This window comes from Vanessa atalanta, chromosome 2, assembly GCF_905147765.1.
Source record: "Vanessa atalanta chromosome 2, ilVanAtal1.2, whole genome shotgun sequence".
Lineage (NCBI taxonomy): Eukaryota > Metazoa > Arthropoda > Insecta > Lepidoptera > Nymphalidae > Vanessa > Vanessa atalanta.
This window is the reverse complement of record NC_061872.1, coordinates 13,931,981-13,952,156: the sequence shown is the minus strand read 5'-3', so window position 1 is coordinate 13,952,156 and position 20,176 is coordinate 13,931,981. Positions and strand designations below refer to the sequence as shown.

At 34.5% G+C, this 20,176-nt stretch overlaps 2 protein-coding genes across 2 annotated transcripts in view; one reads left to right on the top strand and one right to left on the bottom strand.

Annotated features, from left to right (window-relative positions):
* The window catches only part of LOC125072089, a 49,840-nt gene extending 40,270 nt beyond the window's left edge, over positions 1-9,570 (top strand). The window contains exons 3-15 of the mRNA XM_047682604.1: positions 3,066-3,199; positions 3,322-3,494; positions 4,126-4,301; positions 4,933-5,040; positions 5,431-5,591; positions 5,827-5,927; positions 6,071-6,202; positions 6,535-6,700; positions 7,076-7,155; positions 7,498-7,723; positions 7,868-8,042; positions 8,254-8,396; positions 8,743-9,570. Coding sequence (XP_047538560.1) covers positions 3,066-3,199; positions 3,322-3,494; positions 4,126-4,301; positions 4,933-5,040; positions 5,431-5,591; positions 5,827-5,927; positions 6,071-6,202; positions 6,535-6,700; positions 7,076-7,155; positions 7,498-7,723; positions 7,868-8,042; positions 8,254-8,396; positions 8,743-8,871 — 1,904 coding nt within the window. The 3' untranslated portion in view covers positions 8,872-9,570. The remainder of the gene's footprint in view (positions 1-3,065; positions 3,200-3,321; positions 3,495-4,125; positions 4,302-4,932; positions 5,041-5,430; positions 5,592-5,826; positions 5,928-6,070; positions 6,203-6,534; positions 6,701-7,075; positions 7,156-7,497; positions 7,724-7,867; positions 8,043-8,253; positions 8,397-8,742) is intronic.
* A 903-nt stretch (positions 9,571-10,473) lies between these two features.
* Positions 10,474-19,827, bottom strand: LOC125073312. Its single transcript, XM_047684093.1, has 13 exons — positions 19,432-19,827; positions 18,113-18,198; positions 16,642-16,744; positions 15,491-15,630; positions 14,383-15,175; positions 13,772-13,859; positions 13,381-13,506; positions 12,943-13,108; positions 12,480-12,655; positions 12,230-12,359; positions 11,714-11,870; positions 11,206-11,348; positions 10,474-10,699 (listed from the first exon to the last, which is right to left on the bottom strand). Exons 1-13 carry the CDS (start codon positions 19,727-19,729, stop codon positions 10,580-10,582), a joined length of 2,526 nt encoding a protein of 841 aa, XP_047540049.1. The 5' UTR covers positions 19,730-19,827; the 3' UTR covers positions 10,474-10,579.
* Between the last annotated feature and the right edge of the window lie 349 nt (positions 19,828-20,176).

The window sequence follows — 20,176 nt, the reverse complement described above, 5'->3', positions numbered from 1 at the left end:
GCACTGGAGTCTAAGGCCCTCTACTAGATGTAATAAATAATATTGTTAATAAACTTGATTATTTGACCTTGAATAATGATAATTTCGATAAAACTCTTGTTGAACATATGTTGCAGTTATAATTTATATTTAATCAGAAGGCTAAGGACAGTCTATTTTAATAATCTCAAAGTATAATTCGGTGCTAGTTACAAATTCCAATGTCACGTATATTTTCAATGTTATTTTAATAGGAAACAGTTATACATAACAATTCTGATTTTGACATTCATAGTGTAATCCAAGCCTTATCATCAAAAGAAGAGGTTAAATTGATGATAAGGCTTCGATTACACTACGCTACTCCAATGCTGGTTACATGCAAGTTACATATATGACAGAATTTAATCCGACACGTGTATATTCGTTCACCACCATACACGAGATTAATTTACAAACTGAGCACATTGTTAAGTAAGGTTAGTGAATTATTGATTTTTGATCAGATTTTGACTTTTATCTTGTCAAAATCCATCAAGAAATTTAGACTTATTGAGAAAATAAATTAAACCCTCATGCGAAAATACTCAATTGAACAGAATAGGAATCTCGATATAGTTTATTCAAGTAGGCAAAATCAATCAATTATTCAATCAGAATTTTATTTATAAAAGATTTACGTTAAGGTCTTAATTATAAACAAATAAAAAATAAAAAAGCTACTGTACAAACAACGGCCGCGTGGAATGTGGCAAGAATGCTAGCAGCATTTCCCCTTTGAATCGCAATTCCGATCCTTTGAGCAAAACATGAAGGTGCTTTATTTTTAATAATTGTTTTTTTAATATTACTTCAATTGCAAATGGGCAAAATACATTATTTGGAATGAGAGATGAATACTCGTATCGTGGTTCGCTCAGCTTTTTCGCGACGGCTTCGACCATTAACATATTTTCCTGGTATAAGACGGAATACATATCTAATAAAATGAAATTGTAAATTAATTGTATATAACAACATTATAAGGCATATACGTCCATGTACATACGTACGGAAAGAGTGACTTGATAAGTACCTACCTTTTAAATATAAATGCCGGGGTCGCCCGACTGTCAATGCCTTACTTAAGTGTTGTCAACGACCTGCAAATATTCTGACATTGACTTATTATCTCTATTGAAAAGTAAAGTAGCACCCTGTAAATGTATGAATAAAAGCTTTGAAAAATCCTCCTTTCTTGAGACTGTTTCAAATTCAAACATCAAATCATCATCGTTCAAACGTACTGCTCCGCTAAAAAACCCAAAGGAACCAAACGGCATTATTATATAAGAAATATTTTTAGTTTTATGGAGGAATGTTGGTTTATAACTCGTATGTTCACTTCTTTATTTATTTTATTAATAATTCGGCATATTTTTCGTATAATTTTATTCTTACAGACGACTTATATCGGTTTATGTTAATTGAATTCGAAGTGACATCACATTTTACAATATTTATACAACACGCAACTTAACTGGAATTCAAAACTATACCAGCTTTAACAAGACAACTTCGCTGGGAGTTGAATATAAAAAGGGGGAAAAATTAAAAATCGATTATCATAAAACCGTCGATTGATTATCTCTCAAACTCATCAGTAGATATCACTTGATCGACGCACTAAGAAAATAAGAATTCATTAAACACTAAATATACTATAGTATATTTAATGTTTAATGAATTTGTTTAGTGATGTCGTCACCACCGTTACGCCCATTGTTTTTAAAAAGAACACTCCTATACAACATGACTAATAAAATAATTAACAACCAATAAATTAAATTAGCCTTGATTGGTACGACTTATACATAAACAAATAATTCAACTCTGCCCATCAATAAAAATGCCACTTTAAAAAACAATGATTAATATTATTTTATAAGGTAATACTATATAAAATATTCTTTTATAAGGTAATACCTTATAAAAGAATATTTTGGTACTCGTAGATGATAAAAAAGCATGGGAATTGTTATTCATTGATTTTCATTCAAGACAAATAACACTTGTATCTTTACTAGGTAGGGCTTTCTAATATCCACTGATATTCTACAGCCAATCAGCAATATATGGTATACTTGTGTTCCGGTTTGAAGGGTGAGTGAGCCAATGTAACTACAAGCACAGGGGACATAACATCTTAGCTCCCAAGATTAATGGCGCATGGGCTTTGTTAGGAATGTTAAATATTTCTTACAACGCCTATTTAAAAGGCGATTAAGTCCCCTTACCATCAGGTGGCTTATAGGCTTGGTGTGACGTCCACAAACAGTAAATAAATAATTATTTTATAAATTGTTAGTGGTTTATTCATTCGAAAAATTCGGTGCAAGCTTTACATTAAATTTAATACTATAACATGATTCAAAAGTGCTTGCAAGAATAACAAAATAAATCATCTCAACGATACAAATAATTTGAACACGCTTTTATTTGTTTGACCTACTGTATGTATCGATCTAACGGAATCTTTTAACTTAATTTTCACCGCATACATGACTGATGAACTTTAAAATTGGCACAATGACCGATGACAATTATTTTATAGGTCGTCTATGTACTTAGTGTGTCCAAGTGTCAATAAATGTTATTATTTCGCGTGTTTCTTAAGTTTATTTGAAATGTAATTAGTTCTAACGTAATCGCGAGTGTGAATACTGTTGTTAACTTTAAAATAAAATAATTTCAGCCTGTAATAATATGTAACTTCTGCATCATTCCTTAGAAGGGGGGGGGGTGTAATAAGTAATTTTTCCACCACGCCGATTCACGCGAAATCATCCAAAACACATAGGTTTCCTCACGATGTTTTCCTTCACATCCAAACCAGGAAACGTTTACAAAGATAAACAGCTAAATAATTTATATTAATAGAACCACTACTAGCTACATACTTCGTACAAATGAAGTGTTGGTAGATTACTTACTTAATATACTTTAAGTTACATTATGTACTTAGTAAAATCCTTAAATTATTTCCAAAGAATACCGTCTTATAATTTCACTATGGTCCAGCCGTTAATATTGGAATACCATTTCAGACAGCGCAGATTCACAGATCTTCAGCGAGTGGCGTCAGGACGTATCCGTGACTGGATTTGGACCGCCCTTCGAAACTGCTTTCTACAACGTCCGCATGTCTGTTTCTACCAACTTGACTGATATTGTCAAAACTGTGAGTTAACCTTGTTAAATACTTCATGACATATATACTAGTCATAATTTAAAAAACTTTGTACTTTGCAAAAATGACACTGGATAATGGGAGCATCACCTTTATGTTATTTTTTTTAACAGCGACGTACCCTACATCTTGGTCTATGTCTACCACGAGCATGCTCTCGCGAACAAGTTGGAGATTTAGTGAATGCTGTGCATGCTCCGCTACTAAATCACAAGGTGGTCACGGTACGCTCACCACAGCACGGCGGCTACTCCTACATTGAGGACCCTACCTTCCAAATACTTTTGTAAGTATAATTATCGTTACATTTAAGTCACAAACAATTAAATAAACACAATATCTAATGTGAATCAACTCTTAAAGATAAAAGATCACTACACCAGACATAATAGCAGTTTCAAAACAAAAAAGCGAAAGGTCTGATTTATAATGACCAGCGGATAATGCAGCTGGGGCCAAGGCTCCTTGAACACTCCACATCACGTTACGTCATTAGAAATTATCTGGGTCAAACAATAAAACGGCTTGTAGTGAACGGTATAGCTACTAGCGTAGGACTTAGTTGTGGCCGCTTATTGTATTTAATTGTACCTTATTTAGGCGTTTACTTATGAAGGTGTAATAATACGCTCCTACGCAAATTATTTTCCAGAGTCGATCAATAAAAAAATACATAAATGCACTACTGTTTTTCCTATACAGAAAATATAAATATTTCTTGAACAACTTTGTTTATTTTTAGATTAAACTATATTGAATAATTCTCAATTTGAATGAACACGTTTTTGTTTGTTTTTTTTTTTTTATTTCACAATAAACACGTCGATAACAATATAACAAATCTAATATGGAAGTAAATTTTTTAATCATTTTTTTTATTTTAAACATCTAATAACTATAAAGTATATATTTCGCAGGGGTGTATCATGCTTAGTGGGTCTACTTCTCATAGCCGGGACTGCTTACGACATGAAAATCGCTCGGGAAGTGCGTGCGCGCCGATGTCGTGCTGTGAACATGGTATCCGCTGAAAATGGTGCCTCTGGCTTAAGGCTGGGCTTAAACGGACTCGACTCTATCACTGTTGCAAAAGGTATAATACATCCGTTAATTTAATTAATTAATCAATTTAAAAAATGTCTTCGATTGCAAAAATACTTGAAAGGGCTTTTTGCAAGCTTATCTGGGTTGATACTGAATAGTTATTCAATCGCCAAATGCCACTGCTGGGCTAAGGCTCCTCTCCCTTTGAGGAGAAAGTTTGGAGCATATTCCACCACGCTGCTCTAATGCGAGTTGGTGGAATACACGTGTGGCCGAATTTCGTTGAAATTAGACACATGTAGGTTTCTCACGATGTTTTCCTTCACCACAGCACGAGATGAATTATAAACACAAATTAAGCACATGAAAATGCAGTGGTGCCTGCCTGGGTTTGAACCCTAAATCATCGGTTAAGATGCACGCGTTCTAACCACTGGGCCATCTCGGCTCTTCGCTTGTTGTTCTCTTGCTTGTTGGCAACAATTAATGTTTGTATTCACGTTTGAAAAACCACTGAACCCGAGTCCCTGAGGAAAGACATAACGTCTTAGTTTCTATATAGCACTGACGGTATATCAAAACTAACAATGTTTCCCCTACTTAGAAAAATCTCCAAGAAAATCAGTAATTACTCTTCGTTATACATTATACATAAAAATAAACTTACTCTGATTCTCTAGGAAAATCAATGTACAACGTCAATAACAACATTGCAATAAATAGCAACAATTCCGAGGAGAGACTGACCGCCGAGACATCGTCCACAACTGAAGAAGAACTGAAACTAAGTGAGTGACGATCATTATTTGAGGAGACTTTACTATTTGATTGATTAATTAATTTAGCAGGTTCTTCTTTTCGACAATTTTGCCAACACATTATATATAGCTATGAACGAACGAATGAATTATTTGTGGTACGCATCAGGTTTAAGTATTTACAATCCATTCGTATCTGCGATTATTAAATTGAAAACGAATTAAAACAGTTAATGTAAATCGAAGTTTTTCTCACGCTACAAATATTCTACTAGTGAACTTGGTTACAAAAGGTTTTTAAGGAGTATCATTACATTTGACTTTAGTTTTCGTATCTGTTAATTGATTAATTAACATTTTCCAGGAAATTCATTTTCAAATAATAAATATATTTTATAACACTATGTCTCTGCTATACAGGCGTCTGGTCGGAACTTCTGCTGTCGTTCTCGATGAAGGCAAATATCTTACAAATCCTCGACCAGTCAGTCGGATCAGACACAGTGCCTGTAGTTCACGGTTTGCGCTCCTTGTCTATGGTCTGGATTATCTTTGGACACACGTGTATTGTTGTTTTTAAGGTAAGCACTCTACTGATCATATAGGAAAGGGGTTGATTCCTTAGGCACAATAATATAACACTGTCAACTCAATGCTCGCGCGAATGTCATTAGAAAAAAAGAAAACATGTTAAAGTCTGAGCTCTATACCTGAGACTAATCTCCAGCTATACAAGCGATCCTCTATATCAAATGCCAAAAACTTTATATATATATCAATTTTAGCGTTAGGTATATTTTTAAAAATTATTTTCAGTACGCTGATAACACAGCTCTGAGAGCTATTTTGGAAAAGAGCTTCTGGTTTCAACTGATCATTAGCGCTGTATACAGCGTGGATACATTCTTCTGCCTTGGGTAAAAGACATTTATTATATTTATTAATATCTGAACTAGTACCTACTTCATTTAACTTTAGCGGAGGTTATAAATTAAATAAATTGTATAATATAAATTGATCGATTTAACCTTATCTGACTTATCCCTGTCTGTCTCAACAGTGGTATACTGGTATCGTTCCTGTACTTCCGAACGAACGCGAAGGGCAAGCTGGACCGCCTCACGAAGGGCCGCCGTAAGCTGACCGCCGGCGTGCTGCAGTTTTTCGGACTCATCGGATATAGATTCGCCAGGTCTGATCACTTCTAGTTTTTTATTATTCATATATTATATTTATATGCTATAGAATATTGGAATTATTCATGTATCTCAAATTTGGCGTAAGTCCATATTGGACTCCAAAATGACACTAACAGTAGAATCATGACCGATAATTAACTATTTATTTACTATAATAAAAATGTTAAACAATTAAAAAAGTTAAAAAAAAAATCTTACAGAAGTCAAGGTATTCCTTTTCCCAGAAATGACATATTATATGTTTATATGTATGTATGTCACACTTGTACTTGGTACCAAATTCGCAAACTATAATTAAGGCTATATGAATTGTTGCTTGTCTTAGATTAACCGCGCCGTATCTCTTCATGCTGGGCGTGGTGGAGGTGACGATGAAGTGGTTCGCGAACAACGCCGTGTTCGAGCCGCCGGCGAACGATCACGAAACCTGCCCACAGTACTGGTGGAGGAACTTGCTTTACATCAACACTCTTTTCCCAGTCGAGCAAATGGTAAGATAAACATTTAAGAACATCACACTTTAAGACCCAAGGTGAAAACCTGGACAACAGTCGATGACATTCATTTGAAATAATAGAACATCACATTTTTTAACACTATTTCGTGCTTGGCATTGTCAGCAAATACCGCGGAGATACCTGCACGTGTCTGGTGATTTACTGCTGGATGTATATAGCCACAGATCCGCATTAAATAATCTTTTTAATTTATAGAGAATAATGGCATAAACAAAGAAATATTTTTATATATAATAAATTTATTTAAGTTAATTGTAAAATAAAAACGAGTTTTGTTGACATTAGATACAGTTATCTTCAGAGAAGTAGAAGAAACAACCGAAATCTAAAAGGTTTGCATATTTCCAGTGCATGCTGTGGAGTTGGTACCTGTCAGACGACACACAGTTCTATGCTGTGAGCGCTATCCTGCTAATCCTCGCTACAAGGTACACAATCTAAAAACCATTGATCAACTATAAACACTTTACTTTCATCTTATTCTCTTTGTTTTTGCTCCATGCGGTATATTCGCCCTATATTTAGTAACTATTATGTGTTTGCACATGTTAACCATACACAGTCCCTAAAGCCAATTCCAAAATTACGAAAAATATAAAGTTCCTCATCCAGAGAAACAAGAATTTGTCTTTGTACGTTTCTCCTTCAATGTAGTTTTATGCAGACCCTGAATCCACACCTGCAAAACCGAAACTTGAAGTGTTTTATAACATATTTTGGTATTCATCTAAACCTTATTATAACGTTATATGTATTTCTATAAATTCCAGTCAGTTCAAGCTGTCAGTGATATTGACGGGCCTGTTCTTCCTGTCGTCCCTCGTCACCACGGGCTTCGTCTCGTACAGCAGCCAGCACATACCGAACAGCGAAGACCCCTTCACGCAGTTTGACAAGATATACGACAAGCCATGGACTAGACTCGGACCCTACCTGGTGGGGATGGCCACAGGATGGATATTGTTTAAAACTAATTTGAAGATCAATATGGGCAGGGTGAGGTTCTATTTATAATATTTATATTTTGGAAGGAACTTTTAAACCTACTGCCGTTTGTGTGTTTTATTAATCTCGTGCTAAAAATAATTTACATGGATTATAATATTATCAGCAGTTATTCATGATTGCCCCTTTTCTCAGATATGGGCGTCAGTCGGCTGGACGGTGTGCACTTCGACGCTGCTGTTTTTGATCTTCGGCCTATATCGCACGGAGTTGGATGTGACCTCGGCGGCCATCTACAGCGCACTCTCACATTCGCTGTGGGCTGCCTGCGTCGGCTGGGTCATCATCGCTTGCTCCACCGGACACGGAGGTGAGATACTAGTTATAGGCAACCTTCATATAAAGTTCGTTGATTTATTTAATTCCTCACCTGTTAACTTGTCTAAATAAAATCGGAGCTTAATTTAATATTATATAAGGTGAATTAATTATCTATATGTTGTTTCGGTTAAGTTACTAAAAAACCTACAATTCACCCGAAAATAACCCTCACGCCATAATATACGAGTGCGCGTGCGCAGGCTGGGTGCGGCCGCTGCTGTCGGCGCCGGTGCTGTACCCGTTCTCGCGCGTGACGTACTGCGCCTACCTCGTGCACCCCGTCGTGCTGCGCTACGTCGCCATGCACCTCACGCACCCCATACACTTGGGGGAGCTGCTTGTGGTGAGTCGATGACTGGATCATTCTTTAATGATGTTCATAACGCCCATAGATATTGACAGTTGCTTTCGTTTTTCGTGTTATTTATATAAGCTTTCTAGAACTAAATATGTTGAACTTTTGAGTAGCATATGACCCATATTATTATGTGCTATTAATAAAAGACATATTACCATTATCCTTTACAAAGAAACTTATTTATAAATATATGCGACCTTATTACAATTATTACTATTACATTGAGATACATCTTCCCTTTCTATTTAAATTTAGATATGCATATCAGAAAACAGTTCCGAATAAAATAATAATAAGCGATAAATATAATAATAAAATTATATTTTTTCAGTTTGTACTCTTCCTGGGTCTGACTGTGATATCATACTTCCTGGCGTTTGTCATCTCTGTGGCGTTCGAAGCTCCAATCGTCACTATGCTCAAGATATTATCGCCGCAGAAGAAGCCCCACCGAGTGTGATCACAATTTAAATAATACTTTTTAAATTAATAAATTACTTTTACAACGTAAAAGTATTACAGTTACAAGGTTGCGTGTAATGTAAGGAATTGTTATTTAAATATGGAGTTTAAAAGCTTTAAATCTTTTAGAGCTAAATTTTATTATAAAAAAATAAACATCACTTAAAACATGATAATTAATATGACAACATAATTATGTCAAATGGAATTAATCTCTTATTTTTACTTAAAATGTTTTTATAAATTGAAATCCTTATTCAGTTCATGATTTAATCCAAATATGAAATGAAATATTCTTGTCTTATAGTTTAATATGTAGCTGATTAATAAGCTAATTACTTTATAGTAAAATAATACATTATTTTGTAATCCCAGTTAGACTGCGTAAATATCGATTGAAACGTAATTTAATCCGTTGTTTTTTTTTTCTCATAGTTGGTAGCTCCAACTCCAAACTTACAGCCTATTTTATTTACCATATATTATAGTTTTTTATTTAACTATTACGGTTATATGGAATCTCAACACTATTTATTTTCATTTAATAAAACATCTGTGTATGGCCATTTTCATAGAACTGGTAATGGTATATACATTTTATAATTAACTTTAAAATTTAAGGTTATTTTGACGTTTTGACATTTGTTTTTTTTTACAATGTACAAATTATTTTAAAATTAATTTGAACAAGTGCAACTATGTATTTAAACAATACCTTGAGTAGATTGTTTATTCGAATAACAAGTCTGGAAATCAAGCGTGTAATATCAGTGCTAATATTCTGGCTTTCATACTATTGGATTCATGTTGTTATCTAAATGTTTAGTTCAAAAATTATGGCCAGCATTTTAGCATTATAACATTATTATTAAATTAAATGATTTGTAAAATTATATATATCTTTTAAGTTATGAAATAATTTGGACCAAAATTATTTTATTTTTTTATATTTTTTGGTATATTTAGACAAACTTATATTATTGTAGATTATAATTAATATAAAAACTTTAAATAGGTTCTCCAAAAATGTACATAAGCAATTGTAAGCTTCGTATTATGTAAATAAGCTGTAAATATTTAGTTGTAAGTTTTTATCAAACGACTTTTTATAAAATGTAAATTAAAAAACCGTATTTTATTTAATACACTATATATTAAGTGTTGCCACGTCTCTTACCACAATTTCAGTCCTTAGCAGATAGTAAAAATATAACATACGTATATATTTTGATATTTAACTTCTCTGCATAGTATCAAATAAAATCGCTTTTCGCCGTCTGTAAGCTTTTTCTTTTTTCTTTTATAATTTTAATACGGACAATAAATAGTATGATTCAAGAGAAAGGTTTAATCTGTATAAGACATGCAAATTAATAAAAAAACAAAAGAGAAAAAATAAAAACAAATATATGTTATGTTTGTTCTTAAACCTTTAAGTTAGCATAAATACCCTTATTGTCAGGCATTGCTTTTTCTTACAAAAAAAGAGTCATATTTGTGGGTTTTATAAACTTTATTCCATCACAGTCATAAAATATTGCCGTAAATTATCATCAAATATTAAAAAAAAAAAACACATTCTATGGTACAGATGGTATAATTACAAGCAAGTTTTATTTACATTAATTTTTAAATACATTTTAAATAATAAATAACATAAGTTAACAACAAAACATAACACAACAAATTAACAAATCCTATTTAAATTATCGGTATGTGTAATCTGATATTCTTCTAAGGAGACAACAGCCCGGCATTTCTATCAGCAGGGAGAGACAGAGGGCGCCAACGAGCGTCACTAAAGTAGAACCCGCGAAGTAACAAATCTGAGAAATAAAAAAAACAATTGCTAGTTTATTATTTCAAACTTAGAATCAGAATAAGGATAAGAAGGAAACGACGCGACGTGGCCGAGCGGTAATAACGCATGAAACTTACCCGTTATTTGCGGATTCAAACCCAGTGGTGTATCTATCATAAGGTAAAGTGGGGCAATGCACCAGGACCCCAAACTGAGGTGGGCCCTGGTAAATCGTAAAATTGCGTTTTTTTTTTTATTCATTTTTATTTTCTTTTGCAATTTTTTTTATGTCAATGTATTTTTAACTTAATAGCAATAAATCAATTTAAGGGGACATAATTTGGGGTGGGGCCCGATCTATTCAGCTCTGGATACCTCCATACCGATACTCTATCCACCCAGCTAGCCCACTGAAAGTACCACTGAATTTTCAACTTCAATTTTCGTTTTAAAATTGAATGTATATGAATAGAGTTATTATGTATGTGTGCGTGTGTGCTTGTGTGCGTGCGTGCGTGTGTCGACACTCACGAGGCAAGCGAGCCGCGAGCAGAGCGCGGCGTCGGCGGCGAGCAGCGCGGCGCGCGCGGCGGCGCCGTGCAGCAGCAGCGCGGGCCAGCACAGCCGACTGGCGCCCGACACGGCCGCGCTGCCCAGCACGCGCCGCCACCACTCTGCAACCCCGCGCCACTCGCGTCAGAGCTCGGACTTGATTCAGTCGTGTTTCAATCCTACTGACGCCCTAATATTTACTGTGCTCCAGTTTTTGTCTATGGTTTGTCTCGTCCTCGGCAAAAATAGCAATTAGGAGGAAACGTAGTCAGAATATATATATATATAAATTGTAAAGCGCGTTTTCATTTGTTTTTAAAAAACAAATAAAAATTATCAAATTTCGAAAAAAAAAAATACATTTTTGTATCCCTTCATAAATATTTATTTTACAATATTAATACCTTAAATTCTTCGAAACCCGTACCAATGTGAATATATATATTGCATAAAATAAAAAAACAAGATATGTTCATACAACGTTTACCAGAATATTTCGTAGCGCAAACTAGCGCAGGCCATAACAACGCGACGGGCCACGTCAGGTGAACCCAGGCCGTTATCCAGCTCGTATCTACGAGGGGTAAGGTCAGCGAGGCCGTTATTGTGACCACTGTCGCTATCCAGAAACAGTATGACGTTATCTGAAAAAAAGAACTTTTATTTCTATTTATTATATCAATGTAATATTGAAAACTACCGACCAGTCGCGACAGCCCCCCCCCCCCCCCCATGCCGCTCAAGTAAATTCGCATTTACATCGGCTACTATTAAAAAATGAAGAACTCTGTGTATTTTCTAAGCTGAATCTGTATTCAGTGGTTTAGATTGTTCGTCGTCTTTCAGCCTGTCAGTCAGTCAATTCGTCATTTCGGATCCGTATAACGTCATATTTTATCATTTCGGTAGATTTTCGAAAAAAAGACGTCCATACAATTGATGATGTTTGCCTGAAAATGATAACATTAGGACCGGCGCGCCCGGCCCGTGTCGCGGCACTTACGCTGGACACGCAGCACTGGCCGTCGGCGGCGTGCAGCAGCCAGCCCGCCAGCACGCCCGCGCAGTACGGCACCACGCGCGACCACGGACGGTTGATGATCACGGAGTACAGCACGAATGCGTTGGGGACGCTGAAAAATTCGACCGAAGACTGTACTGTGTTTACCGTAACTTACTTCGGAAGCTCTAGCTGATTTTCTATATATACGAGAAGATATTTTTAAGGATTTTAATATGTATTTAATACCTACCGTTGTCCATAATCCGAGTACGCAGTGACGATATCGTACGCTGTAGCGCCCAGCAGCAACGTGACCGCCAGTACAGCGCTGGTTCTACGCTTCTTATTAGCCAGTAACAGGCAGAGCAAGGCTCCGAACATATGCATCTGAGTCTCTGCTGACAGGTACCAGGATACTTGCATGCACTGAAACGTTGCAAAAATGTTTGGAATATGGCTAATGAAGTCATGGTAGAGTCGTCATTTAAAACGGTTTCGTTTTAGAAGTTGCAAGTTTGTATTGTGACGATAAAACTTATAGAACTCACGGCTTATTACACGTAACTCAAAATCGATCGATCACTGACGTACAATAGATATTTTTATAAATAATTGCTTTATTTATAGCGTACGTGATTTTGGCATGAAAGAGTTAAAATCACCATTAAACTGTGTAATATATCAATATATGAAAAAAGAAAATATGTTCAAACCTGTTCCTCTTTGGGGTAGAGAGTTGTGATGTAGAGGAGGTTCCGCCACCAGTAGCTGTCGCAATTGTCGTAGTCGCGTTCGGGCAACGACAGCACCGCGGTGTCGCGGGACACTCGCGAGAGGATCGACGTCAGGAATATCGCGTACATGTAAGACGGCAGTAACCTGGACAAATCACACGACATCGTATACTATATTACCGTTGAATATATGCAAAAGAATATATCTGTAAAATTATACGTTGTTTTTAAATTAAGAAACGTTCCCCTTTTTAAATATAACCGTGCAAGTATCATAAAACATAGTCAATAATCATACATGTCTCAGAAAATATCGCGAATTTATTGACCAGTGTATATTTATGGACTAAAACAATTAAATCACAAAAGGTAATTTATTTGTTCAAGAAAAATCGAAAAAATATAATGATTACTAACCTTATAGCTCTATTGGTAATAAAACATAGCAGCTGCAGACTCTGTCCACAGATGCCCCCTAATTTGACTAACTCTTCGGAGTAACGACTCTTCAAGTAGAAGAAGTGCTGCGCGCTGAATAGACCACTGTAAAGTAAGTAAGTAAGTTTAATTAATTCGACAGCTGAATACGATAAAACGAATTGTATTCAAAATATTTAAAAGAAAAGAGAAATTTAAACGAAAGACAGACAAACAAATGAATATTAAATAATCAATAACGAAACGTCATTCTGTTTTTGTTATTTTAGAAGTTAATAGGAAAGAGAATAGCAAATTGATAAAGAAAACGATTGAGACAAAAATACGTTTAAGAAGGTGAAGCTAAAATTTTATTTTAATTTATTATTACCTGACAAAAAACAACGTATCAAATGCAAGAGTCCCGGTCGATATTATGTAATAAACATTATTATAGTCATTGACATCGCCGCCATTTTCTAAAAACGAATAAGGCATATTTAAATGTAAGATTTTAAATAATAAATATTTAAAATCTTACATTTAAATCTTCTTATTGTTATTTATAAATAATATAAGCAAAATTCATATTGAATTGTAAACAGCCTCTACTTAGTAGAGTGCCAAATCTTGTGGCAAGGAGTTTTTATTTCGTAAGTGACAAAAACATTTTTAGCTGGCCATTTAAAGTTTTGCAGGACTCCCGTGCCGCAATGTTGCCGAGCTCCTTTTCTCTAACCGGGATCGCCGGACCATCGGATTGTGGGAGTGGAATAGGGAATGCATTTGCGCGCTCACTTGAGCACAAAATCGCTAAGTAAGTCTCGCCGTTTTTTTAGATTTATTTGTTATTTATTTGTAACGGATTGTACTTAGACATATCAATGAAATAGTGTGTTTCAATAGATTCAATATTAGGTCTTTCCAATTTCCTTAAAAAAATAAACAATATAAAGATATTCAAATATTTAAAATAATCATATATAACAAAATCTAGCTCACCCGCAAGACTGTTAACAGTGACCGAAACATGCACGAAGATGATCCACAGGACGGCAATTATCTTCAGCGCGTGCACCATCGCTAAATCTTTATTCGCCATCGTCGTGTTGAAGATCCTCATCCAACTATGTTTCAAAGAGAAACTCAGCAGCAAGTTCTTCCAAACACCGTTCTTTCTCTTAAACTCAGTAGTGAGACTCGCACAGGAATTGTATTTAACCCTCGGACAGGGAGGAACATTCTCCATTTGCATAGGATTCACGCATTGCTTCTTGTACTTACCACATCTCTTGCAACTCGCTTTTCCTTCCGCTGCCATTACGTCGAGCGTAATCGAAGGAGGTATCGCCTTTTCCCTCATCGCCCTCTTCAACTCATTCAAATTCTTCATCGATAGAGTTTCCGTTTCCATTTTAGTATCTTTTACGCTTGTAGGTTTAAGAATATTAGTCTTCTTTCCATTTAATTTTCTATCATCGTTGTTGTATTGTTGCAAATCGAAGCTTGTCGGTGTATAGGGCTTCAACTTCACAAGATCTAAGTCTACGACTGTGGCTATAATTGACAGCATAAGAAGACTTAACGTAACCAGTATCAACGTAACAGCTCCGATGTCCGTTTTGATATCATATGAACTCTCAACGTGTCTCAGGGAAGTTATTTTAATGGCCCTTGAAACTGTTTTATTGCTCTTCAAGTTGTCATTGAGCATGATGGAGAAATTAATTATAGAAACTACATCTTCTGCTACACATGTCCGTGGAAGGCACAGCCCGAGCGTAATTTCATAGGACTGTAAAATGCGAGGATAACATTGTTTTGAATAAATTCCATTTACTATAACCATGAATATTCTAAATACTCGTTATGAATTTGGCGTAACAGTCCCTAAGGAAGCTTTCTTTTTAATTACTCGCCAACCGCAGCATTTCTATTATATACAAATAAAGAACATGAAAGCTTATTTGTGTATGCTCTGATTTTAACTATTCGATGAAAAACCCTGTGCTCTTTTCACGACTCCACTCTTTAACTAAATATATAAATTGAAACATAAGTTGTACTATTTGCCAGAATATTTACTAAAGGTCGGTAAAGAGAAACTTACTCTGGGCATAGTGAACTTGGTGACGTTCAGCATGATCTGGAGTGCGGTGTAGGAGACCGATATGGGCGCTTCGTTGTCCGCCTCAACAACACGGCGCATCAGCTCGTCACGCTGCAATAGCGTATGCCACTCTTCGATATCTACGAAAAGTTATGCAACTAATTTTTTAAATTATTTTAGGATAGGATAGACAAAAGGTCGCCCATTTATAAGCAACTGCCATTGGTACTGTAAGGAGTTTAAGCCACATACTACAACAATGTGCAGCAAACAGGATCTAAGATGTATGTCCATGTAATGCTCCGTGCTCACTCACTATTCAAACGAAAAGCGAAATCACATGTGTAAAAATCTTTTTCTGTACCGTGAACGACGTATCGATCGGTTGAGAAGTTAAGACGTGAAAGTTTAAATTTAATATTAACAATTAGGGTGAATATTTCCTTGTTTGTCCCCTTATGACTTTCCTCTACCATTCGACCGAATGAGCCAGTCTGTAAAATTATTTTTGTCACATAGGTACTTGAAAAACTTAGGCGTCAAAGTCAACTTACAAAATAGCGCACGAATCGGATTAAATAATTTTTAATATTATAACTGCAGAATCACTGCAGCGACGTCCAAACTTTCTCTCGTATTTTTAAATAATATAAACTATAATGAAACATAACAATATATTTGTTACTTCCATTTATCATAAAACTATAGAATGATTGATACTTTTCTCCTAAAGCAGTTTGTTATATAATCGTATCTCAGTAGATCAATAACAGCTGATTATGCGAATATAAAATTATGACATAAAATTTTAATTTACATAATATTATATAACCGCTAAATGAAGATTACAATTTTGAAGTACAAATATGTTCACGCTTGTTAGGTCAATAGTCTAAATTTATTGAGCGTGAAACTGCGTATCACAGTAACAATAATTTTGTATGTTTCTGGTATAAACAGTATGTATTTTGTTTTTGGGTTTTTTTTCAATTAAACTTTTTTTTTAATTAAACAAAAAACTCCTCGTTTGATTTATACCATGACGCAATTGTGGTATCGACATTATATATTTATTATATGTAGATTTCAACTATTGAGTACAGTTACAACGAATGATTAAAGAATCAGAACAAGATAAATTAAGTACTTACTCCCTCCAAACTCCTTTTCCCTCCTCAACAGGGCGTTGAGATAATCGCCGCTGTAAAACTCGCCCCATGTCCGATTTGTTTCCAAAGATTTATGTTTTTCGTCCTACGATGGGAAATCATCAAATTAAACTAAGTAAATAAAATATATAACTATTATCTCATTTCACACTAGTTTTTAGTATCCCGTATAGTTCTGTCTAAATTAAATATTAGAAATGTTTTCTCTTATCAGTTGAAGAAATAAAATCCATCCAAATAAAGTCTTATTTTACTTTAAAATCGAATCATAGAAACGATTGGCCTATGCCAAGCACCATTGAGTGATAAGCCTCCAAACTTTCGAATTTATAACATAACAATGATCCATAATCAGTACGAATAGTTAATTAGGCGTAATTATGCCGACTACCAAAATTCGTCACTTGTTTTCATTCGAAGTGATACTTGGGCAATAACAAACGCAGAAAAAAAACACAGTACCAAAGTAAAAAAAACAACGCTTTTTGGAAAAAATAAACGAACTACAGACTATTCTTGCCTTACAAAAATATTTTTAGCTTTTTGATATAAGTTTATTTTATTAAGAAATAAAACGGTTTTCGACATTCGGCCGAATAGTACGTGGTATATAATATTATACCGAATAAGAATAAAATACAAAATAGTATTTTACATTTGTGAAATCTCTAAAATTTTTTAATTTTATTATAAAAACCAAATTAACATTTTACATGCCCGAAATCGTACTCTCAATTTTAAAATAGTTACGTTTAAATAACACTAGCTCTTCCCCGCACCTACATTCACGTCAAATCTTATTTCTCCACTAGTTTCCACAGCTCCGTCTACATGTAAGGCATTTGTTTTTTTTTTATGGTATAGGGGGCAAACGAGCAGGAGGCTCACCTGATGGAAAGTGACTACCACCGCCCATGGACATCTGCAACACCAGGGGGGTTACAGGTGCGTTGCCGGCCTTTAATTTTTTTTTTTAATTTGTGTGCATATGCCCTTTTCTATTCTGACAACATGTACCTATACATAATGTCATGATGATCGAATTTATAAGAAATGAAAGGATAACAAATAAACAAACTCAATTTCACATTTACGGATGCAGTTTGGATAAAACTGATAATTTATTTTCATTAATCATTATTCACGTTCCAGACTAACTCTATTATAAATTTCATTCAGAACAGTGGCATGGCCATCATAAATCGTGATGTAACAGACAGACACAGTAACTTTTGCATTTATAATATTAGAATAGATAAAATAAATATGAGTTAATCAGATAGAAAAGATGTTGTTCTAAATTAAATACTCTCAATAAAGTGTTGAACAAGTTATGCAAATTTATGATATTGCAAAAAACAGCGTCATGACATAACAGTTTTAATACATTCAAGTGAAAATATTTAAAACTGTATCAGTTTCGATTATTTCTCTCTAATTTAAATCAACTTACCAACAAGAGACATTGTTCTTTTGAGCCGAGCCAAAATCGCCTTCCTTCGAAGAGACCAGACTGGTATCGTCCAGACGCATCCGCAGCTAAACAAACATATTAAAAGTTTATCTTGTCTAAAGAAAATGCAAGAAAAGAATACATTAGTTCCCGATTCCAAATAAATAAACACATAAATAGTTAAACCAAGCTATTGAAGTGGGCAGTTTACGTCGTACCTACTCTTTACGGAAGGAGAACAAGTCCCCGAAATGAAACCACGACTCGGAATAGTAACACAGGCCTGGAACGAGAGGCCTGACGACCGCAAAAACACAGGGAAACTATTTCAAGGGTGGAAAATTCAGAGGGGACAAACATTTTAATAATAAGTCTGAATCCTACCAGTTGTCTTATATGAAAGATTAAATAATTATATATAACTTATATTTAGTTTACTTAGTTTATATTTAGCATATATAGAAATGGGCCAGTGTGGCTGAAATTAACAAATACCAAAATTTTTAATGTGCTTAATTTGTGTTTATAATATATATATTTAACTGATTCTTCTGTCGAATGATGAATCAAATCCATTGGCATTAGCAGCCCGGACTATCTGTCCCTAAGGCCCAAGCTGCTCACAGTAGAGCCTTATGGGGTAAGCTTTAACTTAAAAAAAAAAAGGTTTTATCGAATAGTAAGATATATACGGACGCACGGCACTAAACAAAATCTTATTACTCGTCTATGATCACCGATCTAAACAATCAAACATAACATTATAAGCCGACAGATGATATATTTATCGAGTATAAAAAATAATGTAAAATTATTTCATAATGTGCGCAAAAACGCATATATATTAATTGATTCATCTCTTATTCATTACATTAAAAAAATACAATCGATGTCACGAGATATTCAATCAGTAATAATTCGAGCGCAATTAACATTAATATCAGGTAAGATTTTTTTCTAACATAAGCAACGCGTTGTATGAGGTACTAATTTGCCAAGCAAATTCCGTATTTATAGTGTAGTAATTAAGCACATAAGAATAAGTGTCGAGTCGTTGACATTATATGACAATTACTGCATTAATTACGAATGAAAACTCTTGCTTTCGATCACTGATGCGTGTGATTAACATCACGATATATGTACAATGTATATATGCTGTAACATTTCCTAATATTTTTGTAAGGAATTAATTTTTACCTGAAACATTTTTAAGTTTCTTTTTCATAACGAATTGTTTGATAATATAATAAATGTTTTATATTGTATTCTCAGTTACAGTAAAAAAAAAACGATATTAAACTATTGTTTAAACTTACCTCTGTATGCCCAGGATCGACCCTCAGCCAAGTCTTTTAAAAACACACTAACATCGTCCCAACAAGAAGGTTCTATATTCAAATGCACGCCGTTTTTTATTTTTGGCCATACATACGCCAAGAATGATGGATCAAAAATTATAAATAAATTCTCCATTACTTCTCCGCGAGAACGAAAACTTTTTGATATCTTCAACGGCTCCTTTTTAAAACCACCGACATATTGTCGTGAGTGTACTTTAGCACTATTAGCAAAATCAAAAAAAGTCAAAAGCACTACGATCACTTTCAACTTCATTTTGTCATAATCTTTAAAATTATTTTATTACGCTGATTTGTTTACAAATGTGCCGAGCGTGCGCGCACGTTGCGTTCAGAAACAATAGTAACTCCTGTCCTCATGCGGCACGCATAGACTAATAGCTTCAAAGTCAATGTAAGGAGAGCGTAATTTCTAATGCTAACAACCGTTTTATAATGCATTTGTAAACATCATTATTACGAAACCAACATTAGACTTGTCGGAAGATCGGACTCGCAAAATGATGGACGGTGTGTTCCGTACCAGTTTATTTAAATAAAGATCTGCGTTTATTTGCTTATGAGTAATTCTTTTTTAATAATTTTGATAACGACATACCTTTTATCGTTTTTAAAAATTAAGAGTAGTTAAAGTAAAGTACAAGACTACTTATTTATCTCTAAAGACTGTAATAAATGAGAATATTTATTTTAATCTTAGAAT